The sequence below is a fragment of the Humulus lupulus genome, chromosome 8, assembly GCF_963169125.1.
Source record: "Humulus lupulus chromosome 8, drHumLupu1.1, whole genome shotgun sequence".
NCBI lineage: Eukaryota > Viridiplantae > Streptophyta > Magnoliopsida > Rosales > Cannabaceae > Humulus > Humulus lupulus.
Genome location: NC_084800.1, coordinates 126,930,732 through 126,948,512, shown reverse-complemented (window position 1 = coordinate 126,948,512; position 17,781 = coordinate 126,930,732). Strand labels below are relative to the sequence as shown.

The following is a 17,781-nucleotide window of genomic DNA, read 5'->3' as shown; positions in this document are numbered from 1 at the left end:
TCCAACTGAATTTCTGAGGGTGACCAAGTTCGTTAGAGGACTTCAACCGAAGATTGAGCTAGGGGTTAAGCTAGCAAATGTTGGAAATACTACCTATGCCGATGTTCTAGAAACGACAATAGAAGTAGAAAGGTTCCGGCGAACGTTAATAAAGAGGAGGCCAGTAAGCCTGAGCCTAAATAGCCAAATCTACCTCAAACTGGTCGGAACAACAACTACAACAACAACAACAATCGGTCCAGCAACAACAATGGCCAGAAAAGAAAGCATCCTGACAACAAGCAGTCCGACAATGATAAAAGGGCACGGACAAACAATGGAAGTAATAGGTCGGGTTATGTGGAATACCCGCAATGTGCTAAGTGCCAAAAGAAACATCTTGGTGAATGCCAGGAAAACACCAAGGGATGCTACAACTGTGGTCAGGAAGGACACCAGAAGAGAGAATGTCCCTAGCTCAAGCCAGAGGGGAAAAGGGAAGACAAGATGGTTCCTGCTAGGGTATTTGCCTTAACCCAAGGAAAAGCTGATGCTAGCAATAAAGTGGTCACAGGTCAGGTTTCTATCCTCAATAATGTATGTTATGTATTATTTGATTCGGGAGCCACTCATTTGTATATCTCGTTAGGAATGATAGAAAAACTAGACAAACCTTGTGAAAGATTTAGAACTAGGTTTGTAACAGAGTTGCCTTCAGGCAAAGTAGTTCTATCATTACGGATATTACGAGGCGTACCGATCAAGATTGAGGACATAGAATTAGAAGGAGACCTGATAGAACTACAGATCAAAGATTTCGACATAATACTAGGCATGGACTGGATAGCAAGGCATGGTGCAACCATCGACTACAAACGCAAGAAAGTGATGTTCGAGACTCCTGACGGCCAGAGACTGTGCTTTATGGGACAAGTTTCAGGACTACGCACACCGCTTATATCATCTCTCAAAGCCCAGAGGATGATAGAAAAAGGATGTCAAGCATTCTTAGCCAGCATCACAGATGTGGCAAAGGAAACACCACTTAAGGTTGGAGACGTTCACATTGTAAAGGAATTCCAAGAAGTATCTCTTGACAACTTACCAGGATTGCTGCCGACTCGAGAAATTGACTTCACAGTCGAATTAGTACCGGGCACCGAGCCTATCTCCAAGGCTCCATACCAAATGGCACCTACCAAACTCAAGGAGTTAAAGACACAGCTACAAGAACTCCTAGACTTGGGTTTCATTAGACCAAGCCATTCTCCATGGGGAGCACCGGTTCTATTTGTGAAGAAAAAGGATGGAAGCATGCAGATGTACATAGATTACCGCGAGCTGAATAAGGTGACGATTAAGAATAAGTACCCGCTACCTCGGATTGACGACTTGTTTGATGAACTTCGAGGAGCGACCATGCTCTCAAAGATCGATTTACAGTCTGGGTGTCATCAGCTCAAGGTACGGGAAGAGGATATTCCCAAGACAGCCTTTAGAACTCGTTATGGGTATTTCGAGTTTTTAGTTATGTCTTTCGGTCTTACCAATGCTCCAGCAGCATTTATGGATTTAATGAATAGTGTCTTTAAGGACTACTTGGATATATTCGTCGTAGTATTCATTAATGATATCTTGGTGTACTCAAGGGACGCAAACGAGCACGAGGAGCATTTAAGGTTTGTCTTGTTACGACTAAAGGAGCATCAACTCTACGCCCAGTTCAAGAAGTGTGAATTTTGGCTTTCGTAAGTAGCATTCCTCGGGCACATTGTATCTAAGGAAGGAGTTGCAGTAGACCTATCTAAGGTAGAGGCTGTGAAGGATTGGCCAAGACCAAAGAATGCATCAGAGGTAAGAAGCTTTCTGGGACTAGCAGGTTATTATCAGAGGTTTTTAGAGGGTTTTTCTAAGAAAGCCACTCCGCTTACCAACCTGACTCGGAAATAGCAAAGGTTCAACAGGACTGATAAGTGTGAAGAGAGCTTTCAGTTGCTTAAAGATAAGCTGTGCTCAACACCATTACTCTGTGTACCGACACCCAACGACAAGTTTGTAGTCTACTATGATGCATCGAAGCAAGGGTTGGGTTGCGTGGTGATGCAGAATGACAAGGTGATAGCCTATGCCTCAAGGAAGCTTAAGGAGTACGAGCAACGCTATCCAACACACGATATGGAGTTGCCAGCGGTGGTCTTTGCGTTGAAAATCTGGCGCCATTGTCTTTACCGAGAATGGTGTGAAATTTATACGGACCACAAAAGCTTAAAGCATTTCTTCACCCAGAAGGAGCTCGACATGAGGCAACGCAGGTGGTTAGAACTAGTGAAGGATTATGACTGCGAAATCCTATACCACCCGGGAAAGGCAAATGTAGTTGCAGATGCGCTAAGTAGGAAGAATTATTGAAGTCTAGCAGCAGTAGCCGGAATAGAAAAGTCGCTACAGCAGGAGCTTATCAGTGCCAGAATAGAAGTAGTCATCAGTAAGCTGGCTAACTTGTCTATCCAGTCAAGTCTGGTAGAAGATATACAGATTGGGCAAGGGCACGATGACACATTAGTAGCACATATGGATGTAGTTAGATAAGGGAAGGCCACAGATTTCTCGATATCAGGTCAAGGATTATTGAGATATAATGATCGGGTATGCGTGCCAAATGATCAAAGGATTAAGATGACGATCTTAGAAGTAGCGCACAGTACCCCATACTCAGTTCACCCAGGGTCGACCAAGATGACTCACGACATCAAGGCAATATATTGGTGTCCAGGAATGAAGAAAGATATAGTGAAATTTGTGTCTAAATGTTTAGTATGCCAGCAAGTGAAAGTAGAACATCAGCGGCCTGCAGGCTTATTGCAACCACTTAGCATACCAGAATAGAAATGGGACGATATAGCCATGGATTTCGTGATGGGTTTGCCACGAACAAGTAAGCGGCATGATTCATCTTGGGTAGTAATAGATAGACTAACCAAGTCAGCTCATTTCCTGCCTGTTAAGACTTCATATACAGCGGATCAATACACAGACATTTATGTCCAAGAAATAGTATGGTTGCATGGAATCCCTAAAACAATAGTATCCGATAGAGGATCGGTGTTTACATCAAGATTTTGGGGAAGCTTACAGTAAGCCATGGGTAATAAGTTAGGTCATAGTACAGGATTTCATCCTTAGACAGACAGTCAATCCAAGCGTACCATTCAAATTTTAGAAGATATGTTGCGCGCTTGTGTACTTGATTTCAGAGGATCATGGAATAAGTACTTACCACTGATAGAATTCTCCTACAACAATAGCTACCAGTCAATGGTCAGGATGGCGCCTTATGAGTTACTTTATGGAAGAAGGTTCCAATCACCGTTACATTGGGATGAGGTAGGAGAAAGGCAACTTCTTGGTCCCGAAGCTGTTAGAAAAGCTAAGGAAGCAGTAGCGCTAATTAGAAAGGGTATGCTCGATGCTCAAAGCCATCAGAAAAGTTATGCGGATGCCAAGCGACGTGATGTGGAATTCAAGGTCGGAGATCAAGTCTTCCTAAGGATATCTCCTATGAAAGGTGTGAAGCGGTTTGGGAAGAATGGCAAGCTTAGTCCTCGATTTATAGGTCCTTTTGAGATATTGGAAAAAGTGGGAGCAGTTGCATATAGATTAGCCCTACTGCCAGCTCTAGCAGATAGCCACAATGTGTTCCACATCTCGATGTTATGAAAGTATGTGTCAGACCTATCTCACATCCTCAAGTACGATACGATAGCACTCCAGAAAGACTTGAGTTATGAGGAACGACCGGTTAGCATCCTAGATAGAGGGATGAAGCAGTTATGGTCCAAGAGTATTCCGATTGTCAAAGTCCTATGGCGTAATAGTTATGAACATGAGGTGACGTGGGAGTTGGAGGAGGACATGTTAGCCCGGTATCCGGAATTATTTGGTAAGTAAATTTCAAGGACGAAATTATTTTAGTAGGGGAGAATTGTAGAGTCCCAGAACTTTACTTAGCTAATTAGGTAGTAGTATGATAGTTACTGTGGTTTTTGGTTCAAACCGGGACTTAGTTGAACACTCATAGTAACACTTATAGATTTTATAAGTTTAACCTATAGTTTAAGAATATTAATTATAACATAATGTTTGATTAATATAGTTGATTATAAAGATGTCATTTATTATACAATAAGGTTTAGATAGAATTAATAAGATCATGACACTTGTCGTGTGCATGTTTATTTAAGGATTTAATTATAGTTAAAAATAAAAGAAAGTTCAAGAAAGCTCTAGAATCTTCCAAGACCATTAAAAGCATGACATTTGTAAGAATCTTATTTATTTGAGGAATTAAGCATTTTTAAGTGGATAATTCAAAAATAGAAGTTTCTAGAAGCTCTAGACCCTTCCAGGATTTGCTGGAATCTCGTATTACTCAATCAAACCTGATTAATCAATTCAATTATGCTGAATATGTGCAATTACGTGTTTAATATATTCACATATGCTGATATATCACAACCTAGGAGCTGATGTATCACCACACGGGGAATACAAAAAACACGTGAACTTCGCTCAAACTAAACGACGAGCACTCGGGTAATAAGCCCAGGCGATATATCGGCCCTAGGGCTATAAGTTCAAACGTTTTGAAACCGAGCTCAATTCATTCCTTAACTTCTTGACCAGCCTCTAAACGTTTTGACCGAGTCTTAAGCCTTTATTGAATGAATATTCAAATATTTTTCAATTAATACTCATTATTTTTATTCAAGCTAAAAGGAGGTAGTTCACTCCTTGAACTCTATAAATAGGACCTAGTACCCAGCCATTTCTCTCATTCTTCAAGCTGTGGTCAGAACCTTCAAGCTGCTAGGGTTACTATATAGTGATAAACACTTGGGTTAGGATTTAAGCATTATAAACACTTGGGAAGTAAGATAAATAGTGTGTTTTTCAATATCGAGGTGTAGTTTGGTTCTAATAAATCCAAAGGTATTTCTAATCTTAAGTTCATTTCTGTATGTTTCTTTAGTTCTCTTTAGTATCATTCAAATCCTAACTCATTGTTAAATTCTTGGTTAGGTATTCAAGTTCTTTGAAGTTAAGGTTTCTTTTCGATAAGTCTCCTCTTGGTGGTTTAGTTCATTTCTTTGTCATCTCTTTCTTTAGAAATACTCATTATTCTTGTTGATTTTAGGAGTGTTTCAAATCCCGTCCTTGTTCTCATATCCCGGTTTGGTAAGGAAAATATGATAGAATTTTATATGTTTATATGATATGTTATGCTTATGTTAGGATATCTTATGTTTACATTATGTATAGTATATAGTCCTTGGGCATATGACTTGTCTAGCTAGCAAGCCCCAATTATTTATGGGCATATGACTTGCTTGGCTAGAAAGCCCCCCAAATCTATGGGCATATGACTTACTTAGTTAACAAACCCCAAATAGTATAATGACCATTGTAGTATATGACATATGTTTATAGTATATGTTTATGATATAGTTTATGTGTATGTTTTATGTTATTAGTAGATTTCCTTGTTGGGCATTAGGCTCATTCTTTTATTTTTTTATGCGTGCAGGAAAATAAGTATGGCAGCGGAAGGATTCGTGGTGGCTTGGCTTGTGTATTGAGGGAGAATGAATTTGATGGAGTGCGTGAACGATTCGAGAACGATGCTATTTTAGTCATTTTATTATGTTTTCTTTATGTATTTTCCACATTTAGCTTTGTAAACAATTTCATTTAAATTTAAGTTATGTTTATTTTTAAACAATGGGATCTCATACCCCGAATTTATGTATTTCAACATTTACTTTAGAGTTTTTAACAAAGTTTGTGAATGTTTCTTATGTATGTTTTCACGAAAATAGTGTCTATGTATAGTAGTTTTAATGGTCCAAAGTCTTAAAATTAGTTGGTTCATTACAATAATAAAATTAAAGAAAATTAAAATAAACGATTCAAAAATAATAATTGATCAAATTTTAGAGAATCCTAGGATTACAATTTTCCCTCAATATTTCACATGAACATAATTATACTCACTTAATTCTATCAACCAATACAAGATTAACCAAGAATCCACAAATATTTACAAGCCTCTCTCGTTGGTCTTGTAAAATGATATTTTCTAATCATTTATCTATATTCCTATGATACTAAAATTTGTATAAAATTCATTAAGCACATGTTCATTTAGTAGTTATATATACCCCACAGGTATATTCCTATCTTATGTGAAACTCACAGATTTTTCTTAGTGATCATAGATCATTTTACTCATGGTAAAACACAAAATTCTCTTTCCCAAGTTCCTTAAGGTTTTCCTAATCAATCTAATTAATGACCAATTAATCAGAAGCAATGAACATAGAATTATTCAGAAGAAAGATCAAATAACAAATTCAAGCTACATATCAAGTCCTAGAATGAAAAATTAGCTCATGATAAGATTAGTGTAAACCACATAAAATATCATAATTAAATTGAGCATCATGGAGTTTACAAATTTAAGAAACACAAAAGGGAAAGAATATAAGAGATGAAAACTCTTGGTAGAAAACCCCTCTAATCTTCAAAGCTTTGATTCTCCTCTTTCTCCTTCTCACTCTAGGCCTTTTTAATTAGTTTATATCTCTAAAAGTCTTTATAAATTTGCGCTCCTCTTCATCATTTATAGCCTAGGTCAAAACTTGCAAGAAAAGTAAGCAAATAAGGCAGTTTCCGGTTTCTGAATTTTCGCTCTGCGACGCGATGCTAACTCTGACCGTTGCAACCTTAGCTACTGAGTTCACAACTCCCCTGGTATCGCGACACGAAAGATTGTTGTTGTGGCGCTGAATGCTGATTTTGCACTAAATTTTTTTGTTCTTTAAATCTTCTTGCATCTATCTTTTGCTTGCTCCAATGACCCGCAAAACTACAAAACACACTTAAATTAAGTAAAATATTCTCTAAAACACTATCAAACAATAAATTTGAAGGTACTCAATGATAGTGTTAACACACTATATCAAACACCCTAACTTTTATTATTTGAATTTAGTTTATATTTTATAATATAATATATTATATAGGAAAATTAAATGTTGTTAAGAGTATTTCCTCACCTTTTGAAGTAAGATTTAACTATGAAATTGAATCAATTTTTTTTTTGTTAAAAAGCAATATTATTTTTCCTTAATTTTTTTTAAACAATTTTAGAATGAAATTACATTTGAAAAAGTGAAATTATATTAGTTAAAAATAAATTTTGTTTCAAGGAGAGAATGGAAGGCCTTGTGACTTGTTAGAGTTGCTCCTTTCGTTTGCAAACCAAAAATGAGAATTAGTGACATTTTATTTAGTAACATTTCCTATAAAATGTTACAAAAACAAAGTTTAAGTGACATTTGGTTAAAAATGTAAGTGACAACATTTTTTTACTTTTAAATTTAGTGGCATTTTGAAAAGAATAAATAATATTTTTGCCCCCCGAACTATGACCACTATATGATTGTGTCTCCTGATTGATTTGCGATGTTGAAAATTCCTCCTGAACTATACACGTTTATGAAATATGGGACTTCTGTTAGATTTTGTCCTAGGTGGATAACTGATTGATGATGTTGCATTTTTTCTGTTGATGTGGCACTGTCATATGTAGAATAATTAGCAATTTTGCCACCCAAACTTTGACCACTACCAAATTGTGCCATTTTTATTAAAACTACTTTAATTTTTTTTAAGATAACGTATCTTTTTTCTTAAAAATAATAATTATATTCTTAAAAATTAAAAAAATCATTTTAAAAGAATAAGAAAATCAACAATACTAAATTTTTTAAATTAATTAAATAAATTTTTAAATACTCAAAAATTAAAACTCTAATTAATATCAAATAACTTTTTTTTTCTTTTTTTTTTACAATATAAAATAAATATATCTTAAATTAAATCATAAAACAAAGTTTGTTCCCTTTCTTCCTCCTCTTTAAAAGTTTTTTTTATTTAAGTCCTTCGTCATTCGTCATCCTCTATAATTAAATGTTTTTTTCTTTGTTTTAGTATTTATTTTAAATTTTCATTGTAAAATATATTTATTTTGTATTGTAAAAGAAAAGAAAAAATAAAAGTAAAAAAATTATTTGTTATTAATTAAAAGTTTAATATATTAAGGATTTAATTATTATTTTTAGAAAAAAAAAATTATTTTTTTTCATACAATGGGTATTATTTGGTAGCGGTCAAAGTTCGGAGGGAAAAATTGCTAATTATTCTACACATGGCAGTGCCACATCATCAATATGTTAGTCACCTAGGAAGAAATCTAAGAGAAGTCTCATATATCAGTAACGTGCGTAGTTCGTAGGAAATTTTTAACATCGCGAATCATTTGAGGAATGATCATATAGTAGTTATGGTTTGGGAGACAAAAATACTATATATTCTATTAAAAATGTCACCAACAATTATTTTTAGTGAAATTTTAAAATTTTCATTTATTAATTATTGTTTAATTCTTTATTTTAATTTTTAATAATATTAAAAAATAAATAATTTATCGAAGGAAGCAGTTTAAAATTGAGGAGTTAGTGAACAAAGAAACTGTTTTACCACATATTATTAGAAGAAAGCTCTCAGTTCTTTGTATTTCACTGAATAAAATGATTTACAAGAGAAAGGACCCAGCCATTTATATTAGGCTAACAAGAAGTAGTTTTAGAAAAAGGTTGTTACAACATAAGAGTTACAAGGCAGTTACAATAACTAATGAGGACAATAATGGTTATAACTCTAAAACTCCCCCTCAAAATGAAGTGTAGAGATTTTTTACACTCATCTTGGATAACAATTTCCTGAAGTGAGTTGGAAACAGAGCTTTTGTGAGAAGATCAGCAAGGTTATTTTGGATGGAACATGAATGAGCCTTATGGAGCCATTGTGAACTTTCTCTCTGACAATATGACAGTCTATTTCAACATGCTTTGTATGCTCATGGAAGGTAGGATTTTCGGAGATGTGAATGGCAGCGTTATTATCGCAGAAGAGAATGGCGGGTTGTTTGTGATGAATGCCGAAGTCTTGGAGGATATTGAGTAACCAAGTAAGCTCACATGTTGCGTTTGCCATGGCCTTGTATTCAGCTTCAGCTGAAGATCTAGACACTGTAACTTGTTTTTTTGATTTCCAGGAAATAAGAGATTTACCAAGAAATATGCAATAGCCTGTGACAGACCGTCTAGTATCTAAACAAGAACCCCAGTCAACATCTGAAAAAACTTTAAGATGAAGATCAAGAGCAGTAAAATTAGATTCAGCATAAGCGATTAATTGAGGCTGACTATTTGATGGGAAGAAAAGGCCTTGACCAGGACTTCCTTTCAAATATTGGAGAATCTTTTGGGCAGCCTTTCGATGAGGTAATCTAGGAAAGGATAAGAATTGACTCAACCTATTAACAACAAAGGATATATCAGGCCGTGTAATGGTAAGATAAATCAACTTGCCAATTAAGCTTCTGTATGATGTAGGATCGAAAAGGACATCTCCTTCATCTTTGCTTAACTTGAGATTAGGCTCCATAGGTGTGGATGAAGCTTTAGTGCCTAGATATCCTGTATCACTTAAGAGCTGTAAGAGAAAGGGTCTTTGAGAAACAGAAATACCAGAGTTAGATCTGCCTATTTCAAGACCAAGAAAAAAAACGAAGAGGACCAAGGTCTTTTAATTTGTATTTTGAGTCGAGGTGAATTTTGAAGTCATGAATAGCTTGATTATTATTAGTGGCGATGACTATGTCATCAATATAGACCAAAATTGCTATAAAGACACCTGACATATTTTTAATGAAAAGAGAGTGATCTGAATGTGATTGTTTGAAGCCATCTTCAATTAAAGTGGAGCTGAGTTTAGCATACCACTGTCGAGAGGCTTGTTTTAGGCCATATAGGCTTTTGTTTAATTTACATACCGGATTAGAAGGAAGGTCCACCTTAGGTATATATCCTTGGGGAATTTGCATATAAATTTCCTCTTCTAAATCACCATGTAAAAAAGCATTATTAATATCCATTTGGTGTAAAGACCAATTAAAAGTGGCAGCAAGAGCTAGAAGAAGTTTTAAAGTATTGAATTTTGCAATAGGAGCAAAAGTGTCAATGTAATCAATACCTTGTTGTTGCGTGTATCCCTTTGCAACGAGTCTAGCTTTATATCTGTCTATGGCTCCATTGGGTTGATGTTTAATTTTATAAACCCATTTGCTTCCAATGGTATGTTTTCCATGAGGAAGAGAAACTATTTGCCAAGTATTATTAAGTTCAAGGGCAGTAAGTTCGTCCATCATAGCTTGTTGCCATTCATGTATGATAGAAGCTTTGGCATAAGTAGAAGGTTCTGCAGTGCTATGAGCAGTAAGAATGGTTGCATGAAAAGAAGGAGAAAATCTGTCATAAGAGAGATATTTATGTAATGGATGAGTAGTAGATGAAGTAGAAATATTGTGTGTGCATATATAGTCATTTAAATGACTTGGTCGAGTAGTAAGATGACCAGATTTTGTGTGTACAGGTAAGGCTTGTGAAGTATCATCTTGCTGAGAAGGTTTATTGTTGGCCAGTTGAGATGGAGCGGAAGGCATGAGAGGGGGCCTGTATGAAACAGATTCTGATTTTGGCAGCAAGGAGTTATGAAAAAAATTGATGATATGAACATTATTGTGAGACTTATAGAGAGGAGAAATATCCTCATAGAAAATAACATCTCTTGAATGGTGAACTTGTTTTGTTTCAATATCAAGAAGAGTGTAAGCTTTCATACCTGTAGGATACCCGAGATCGAGGGGTGAATTTATGTCTTTTGCTGTCAATGGTAGACATATATGCAAGACAACCAAAACTTCGAAGATGTGTATAGTTAGGAACTTTATTATGGAGTAATTCAAAGGGAGTTTTGAATTTTAAAAGAAAAGATGGTGTCCTATTAATGAGATATGCAGCTGTAATGACAGTATAATTCCAATATGATAGTGGAAGATTTGATTGAAAAGTAAGGGCATGAGCTACATTCAAAATATGTTGGTGCTTTCTTTCTACGACTGAGTTTCAACACATGAATGGTAATGTTGAATTCCCTTAGTAGCAAAAAAAGATGTCAAATTGAATTCCTTAGCATTATCAGAACGAATGGCTTTAATTGTAGTGGAAAAACTGAGTGGAAATCAGTGAAAAAAAAGTTGGAATTATTGTTTGAACATCAGATTTTAATTTTAACATATAAAGCCGTGTAAATCTAGTATGATCATCAACAATGGTGAGAAAATATCTATACCCTTCAGTAGTAGTGATTTGAAATGGACCCCAAATATCAATGTGAATTAAAGCAAAGGGAGTATCAGATATATTATTATTGCAAATAAATGGCAATCTCTTTTGTTTAGCAAAATGACAGATTGAACAATGCTTATCATGAAATGTATCAGTAGAAAAACTCAGACTTTTATTGATGTTATTAGTGATTAACATGGAAGGATGGCCTGGGCGATTATGACATAGGTTTCCATTAGTCCATACAGAATTATTGGAAGAAAAATTAGAACAAGATGAAATAGAAGGCTTGTCTTGAGCAATTATATAGAGATTGCCAACTCGATTAGCCATCCCAATCTTGGAAATACGAGTATGATCCTAAATAATACAATGAGAGGATGTAAACAAGAAAGAATGAGCATTAATTTTCAGATGTGCATTAACAGAGAATAGATTGAACCTAAATTCTTGTACATAGAGAACATCATGAAGAGTTAATTTGTCAGTCAAATGTATTGTCCCTGTTTTGTGAATCTTAATATGCAAACCAGTGGGTAAAGAGACAGTGTTTGCAATATTGGTACCATTAAAAGAGGAAAAACAAGCAAGATCATAACAAATATGGTGGGTAGCCCCACTATCAATTATCCAATGTGAAGATGGAAAAGGAAATGAGTTACCAGTATTGTTGGAAACCATTGGCTGAGTTTGGGGAGAGTGGAGGATTCACTCTTCTGAAGTTGTTGGTTGAGAAGAGATATAAGGCTCTGTATTGAGGCATTGCTGGCAGTAGCATCGAGTATGGGAGGGGTCATAGTGGTACTACCAGTTTGGTTAGTGACAGTAGCCAAGTTGATATTGGCTTTAGGTTTGTCATCATTACGTCTCTTGTCACCATATCCCGGAGGAAATCCATGTAGGAAATAACACTTTTCTGTGAGATGTCCTGGTTTGTGGCAATTAGAACATGTTGGACGCATTTTCTTGGGGCGGGTATTGGTAGTTGGAACAGCAGCCACCAAGTTGTGATAAATAGAAGAGCCAAGTTTTCTTTGGCGTTCTTCTTGAATGATCATGGAAAAAACTTTGGATAAAGGGGGGAAGGGATCAATCAACTAAATCTGAGCTCTTACAGCATGAAATGATTCATTAAGACCTGTTAAAAACTGTAAGACTTGATCTTGATTCAGAAAATGAAAGTTATCAATAGATGCAACACAAGTACAAGGAGTTCTAGGCCTTAATTGATTTATTTCATTCCACATTGATTTGAGTTTAGTGAAATAAGCACTTACAAAATCATCACCTTGATGAAGACTAATGAGACTTTCATTGAGTTCAAAGATTCTAGGGTCATTGCCTTGGTTGAATCTGTTATTGAGCTCCATCCACATGGCTGCTGCAGTATCCAAGAACATAATGCTACTCTTAATTCGGGAGAGACAGAATGTATAATCCACGACATAACCATCTAATTGCAACGAAGCCAAGCATTGAAGTGAGAATCAGATGGACTAGGTTGTGGGAGGGAGCCATTGAGAAAAGCAGTCTTGTTCTTCGCCCCAATAGAAATTTTTAAATCACGACGCCATTGGAGGAAATTTTTGTCTGTGAGAGGAGGTAAGGCAAGGATAAGACCGGGATGATCACCAGTCCCTAGAAAATACGGATCATCTTCATGAGTTGGACGAGGCAGAGGGGTACTGAGCATGGGTGGAATTGGAGTTTGAACAGTCGGTGGTTGTTGTCCAATCGAGGAAGGATGGATTGGAGGTTGTGCGAATGAAGGTTGTGGTCCAATCGGAGATGAAGCTACCGGAGAGTTGTCAATCGGTGGCTGAGTTTGTTTTGGTTCTTCTGGTGCGATGGAATCAAAGCGATTAGAGTTAGAGCTCTCGTAACCAAGATTTTCAGTGGCACCATTAGAGAGATCTGGACTGGTAGAAGGAAGATGTCGTCTGGTGCGAGCCATCAACGCCGGAGGAGAAAACGAAGAGCAATCAATCGAAGAGGGTAGTGTCTTCTGATACCATATTAGAAGAAAGCTCTCAGTTCTTTGTATTTCACTGAATAAAATGATTTACAAGAGAAAGGACCCAACCATTTATATTAGGCTAACAAGAATTAGTTTTAGAAAAAGGCTGTTACAACAGAATAGTTACAATAACTAATGAGGACAATAATGGTTATAACTCTAAAACATATAGCAGTTTTAAATTTTGGTTTCAAGATGGTGAAGAACATTATTGAGTGGAGGAAGTATATTGAAATTAAGGAGCTGGTGGATGGGGTCAATGATTAAGGAAGGCCACCGTTTATGTTTTACACTGTTTATATGGAGAATTTCAAAGCAAAATTCTTTCTGAGAACACATTCTTAGAGGTATTTCAACGATATAATTGTAACATAATTCATATAATTATATATATATATAGAGAGAGAGAGAGAGAGCTTGAGTAGAAGAATGTATATCTGGGTGGAAGAGTGTATAATATGAATGTTTCTACTATTAAATGTTATTGATTTGAGAACTCATTCGGACCAGGAAAAATTGAGATACAAACTACTAAACAGAGCCTCTAATTGCTCAAAGACAACTATCTTGAATTCATAATCAAACAGGTTACATTTATTAATTAGATTTGCTTTGCTTAATTTGCTTTCTATATATAAAGCAGTTGTTGTATCGATTTAGCTCGATCTTAAATTATATTGCCTTAGGTTTTTTTAGGTGTTTATCGATATTGATGTGTCGTTGTGGTTCTTTGGCACTGAACAAAACGATAAGCTCATTTTTGAGTCAGAGAATTAAAAGCAAGTTTGTGTTTGCCTCCTGCAAGTATGATCATGTTCATGAATAATGGGTTGGAATGCAATGATCGATTTGGATCTGACAAGCTCCTAGACTTTTGTTTGGTGTATATATTGATCATTATTTGTATACATCATTTAATTTTTATTATTTGTATACATTAATTTAGTTGTAATAATATGTTGTTAAATTGTTGAAATTATTTATAAGATTTAATTTTACATAAGAAAATACAATTACTGTATTAAAAAAACAAATTTGATGATGTTGTTTATATATATATATATATATGTCAAATTTATGCATATAATATATATATAAATCTATAAATATATAAATTTGATGTTATTATTTAAAATATAATTAATGTTGTAAAATAATAATATTTTTCAACGTAAAACAAAGTTATTTATTATATTAAATGATTTAGTGACATTTCAAACGTCATTAATTTTTGTTGATGTCCTTAAGTCCATGTGATTTGGGCCCAAAAAATCAGAATGAGATTCCTAAAGAGACTTCATTCAGTAGTTGTTGGAGTGTGAGTGTCTGCCGGTAATGTGGTTCAAATAGTCTTACCAAAGTACCTTTACTTAGAGATCAGATACTTGCCATTATAAATCTACGACATACCAGTCCATTATTTTCATTGGATATAAGTAATTTGACTCATGACTCATGAGCCTTTGAATCCCAAGTCATACTACGAATCTGAAATAAAAACACTACTCTATTTAAACTAATTGCCTTTTTGGATTTTGATGCACAAAATTAACGAAAACACACACAGATACAACGAAAACCACACCTATCTAATTAGAATATATACTGCCAACTCATGTGTAGCAAGTTGAGGGTGTATTTGAAAAATAAAATACTTGCATAAAACAATTTCCAAAAGAAGTAAGTTGTAGTTATATACCCACTAAGTCACTAATGTATAATTTTACCGTATATCGAGGTTAAAAATACAGCTACAATTATACCAGAGATTCCATTACACATGTCCACCACTTGCTAATATTCATTGTATAAACATATACCAGACTTTACATTCAACCAAATACAAGAAAAAAAATAACTAGTTTCGTTCTTATAAATAACATAAGCATGCTCATACTAAATCTAAAAATTCTAAATTAATGTCAGATTATCAAGATTAAATAACAAAGTCATAATACATATTTCATTCCATGATGTTGGAAATGAGAAGAGTTATGGGTGTATAGTCTTCCACAGATTAATTTTTTCTCTCTATATGAGTCTCACTCAATTAATGAGAATAGAAGAGGAGAGGTGATAAAAGATTAGCCTTGGGACCAAACTCTGTAGCATTCTTTATATAGTAATCTAATTAGAACTCTATTAACCCTAATTAGATTTACTATTGGGTATTAGACATTACAAAATCCATACCATATAAGATTTTTATTTGGGTTCCTTTAATAAGATTACTTAGTTAGTTCAACTTAGAATATTAGCTAAAATATAATTGTCTTAATTTGATAGCCCACACATTAAGTTATTAAAAATAACCCAACAATCTCTCACTTGGGCTACAAATTAATTTCAATGAAAATTACATTTGATAACCTTAAGTGCGCACAAACTTACTAATTATTCTTTAAAAAAAACATCTTCTTTAATCAATTTGGTCCATCTCCTATACCAATATGTGACCAAAGCGACCTTTGTTACATTAATCGTAACTCGATCCATCAATGATCACCATATCAAATATATTCAACGACATATATCTAGTATGGATGTGCAACTGGAAATTACATGCAATGTGATCTTTATCATGCCTATTTCCATGAGGTCATTTATTCCTTAGTGAGATCAATCATCATTCTTTCAAACTTTATGTCAAACCACAATTGAATGATAACACATTCAGAGTAATAAAGATAATAAAACCATCAAATTTATTCTGCAGAAAACTGAACATACATAAAGTTGTATAATAGTGTCAATAAATAATAACTAAATACAGAGCATAAGCTCCCACTAAAACTAGATATCATCAAATAAGACAACACCCATATGAGCAGTATGCCCATGAAAGACCTTGGGTGTCAAACATTTGGTTAGTGGGTCCGCTAGCATTAAGTTTGTTCCTATATGTTCAATGGACACTATCTTACTCTGAACTCTCTCTTTACTTAGTGGGTCTATGAGTTTAGACTTTGAAGAGCTTCTATTGTTATTTGAATATACAACTGATGATAGATTGTCACAACAAATCTTTTGTGGTCTTTCAATTCGCATGATTGGTTGCCTCATAACAATCTATGAACTCAGCTGCCATGGTGGAAGGAGCTATGAGTGACTACTTAGCACTTCTCCAGGATATAGCTCCTCTTGACAACATGTATACATCACTAGAAGTGAATCTTTTAGAATCTTGGCAACTTGCAAGATCTGAGTCAGAATACCCAATTATCTCAAAATTTTCTGACTTTCGATAGGTGAGCATGAAATCATTTGTTCTCTGTAAGTACCTCATAACCTGTTTGGCTGATTTGTAATGATCCATGTTGGGGCCACTTAAGTATCTTCCCAACATATCCGCTATGTACACCAAATCTGGACGCGTACATACTTGAGCATACATAAGACTTCCAACAACCGAAGCATAAGTAATCTTTTGCATTTCTTTTATTTCAATTTCATTCCTAGGGCATTGGTTGAGACTAAAATTGTCTCCTTTGAGTATCTCCTTGTACACAATCTTTCATGCCAAATTTAGCAAGTACCTTCTCTTTTGTGGTAATCCAAGGACACCCCCGAGAGCGATCTCGGTGTATCTTAATTCCTAATACGAAAGAGGCATCACCAAGATCTCTCATTTCATAAAAATGCTTTGTTAGAAATCTCTTGGTTTCGTAAAATATGCCTATATCGCTACTAGCCAATTGTATGTCATTAACATAGAGCACTAGGAAGATAAATTTACTCCCACTGAACATGTGATATACACAATCATCAACTGTATTGACCTAAAAACCGCATGACACAATGATTTAATGAAACTTGTGATGCCATTGAAGGGAAGCTTGCTTGAGACCATAGATGAATCTTTTGAGTTTGTAAACCATAAACTTTGGATCACCTGATACAAAGTTTTCCGGCTGCATCATATATATGGTTTCCTCAATGTCACCATTGAAAAAAGTTATCTTAACATCCAACTGGTGCAGTTCTAAATCAAAATGAGCTACAAGTGTCATTATTGTCCTAAAAGAATCTTTCGATATTGGAGAGGAAGTTTCTTTGTAGTCAATACCTTTCTTTTGAGTAAAAATCTTGGTGACTAGATGCGCTTTATATCTCTCAATGTTTCCTTTAGAATCCTTTTTGGTTTTAAATATCCATTTGCACCCCATGGGCTTCACACCTTTAGGCAACCAGACAAGATCCTAAACTTCATTGTCTTTCATGGATTTCATCTCACCATTCATGGCATTAATCCACTTTTGACAATTAGCACCTTGTTTGACTTGTTGGAAATTGATGGTATCATCTTCCATTATCCCTATGTCAAATTCATGCTATTGAATAAATACAATGCAATTACTTTAAATTGCACTTCTTTTCTCTCTAGTGGATCACGTAGGTGGCACTTCCTCTTGAGGTTGTTGGGTTTGCTCTTCTGGAGCAACCTCTTGATTTTTAGTAGGGATTTCCATAGGT

The 17,781-nt window shown here is 35.0% G+C and overlaps 1 protein-coding gene across 1 annotated transcript; it reads right to left on the bottom strand.

Moving 5' to 3' along the window:
* Nucleotides 1–16,417: 16,417 nt before the first annotated feature.
* Nucleotides 16,418–16,741, bottom strand: LOC133796038 (secreted RxLR effector protein 161-like). The gene has a single exon (XM_062233518.1). It carries the CDS (start codon nucleotides 16,739–16,741, stop codon nucleotides 16,418–16,420), a length of 324 nt encoding a protein of 107 aa, XP_062089502.1.
* Nucleotides 16,742–17,781: the final 1,040 nt, after the last annotated feature.

What these genes read in the sequence shown, in the direction of transcription:
- LOC133796038 (XM_062233518.1), bottom strand. Translation starts at nt 16,741, where the DNA reads ATGCAAAAGATTACTTATGCTTCGGTTGTTGGAAGTCTTATGTATGCT.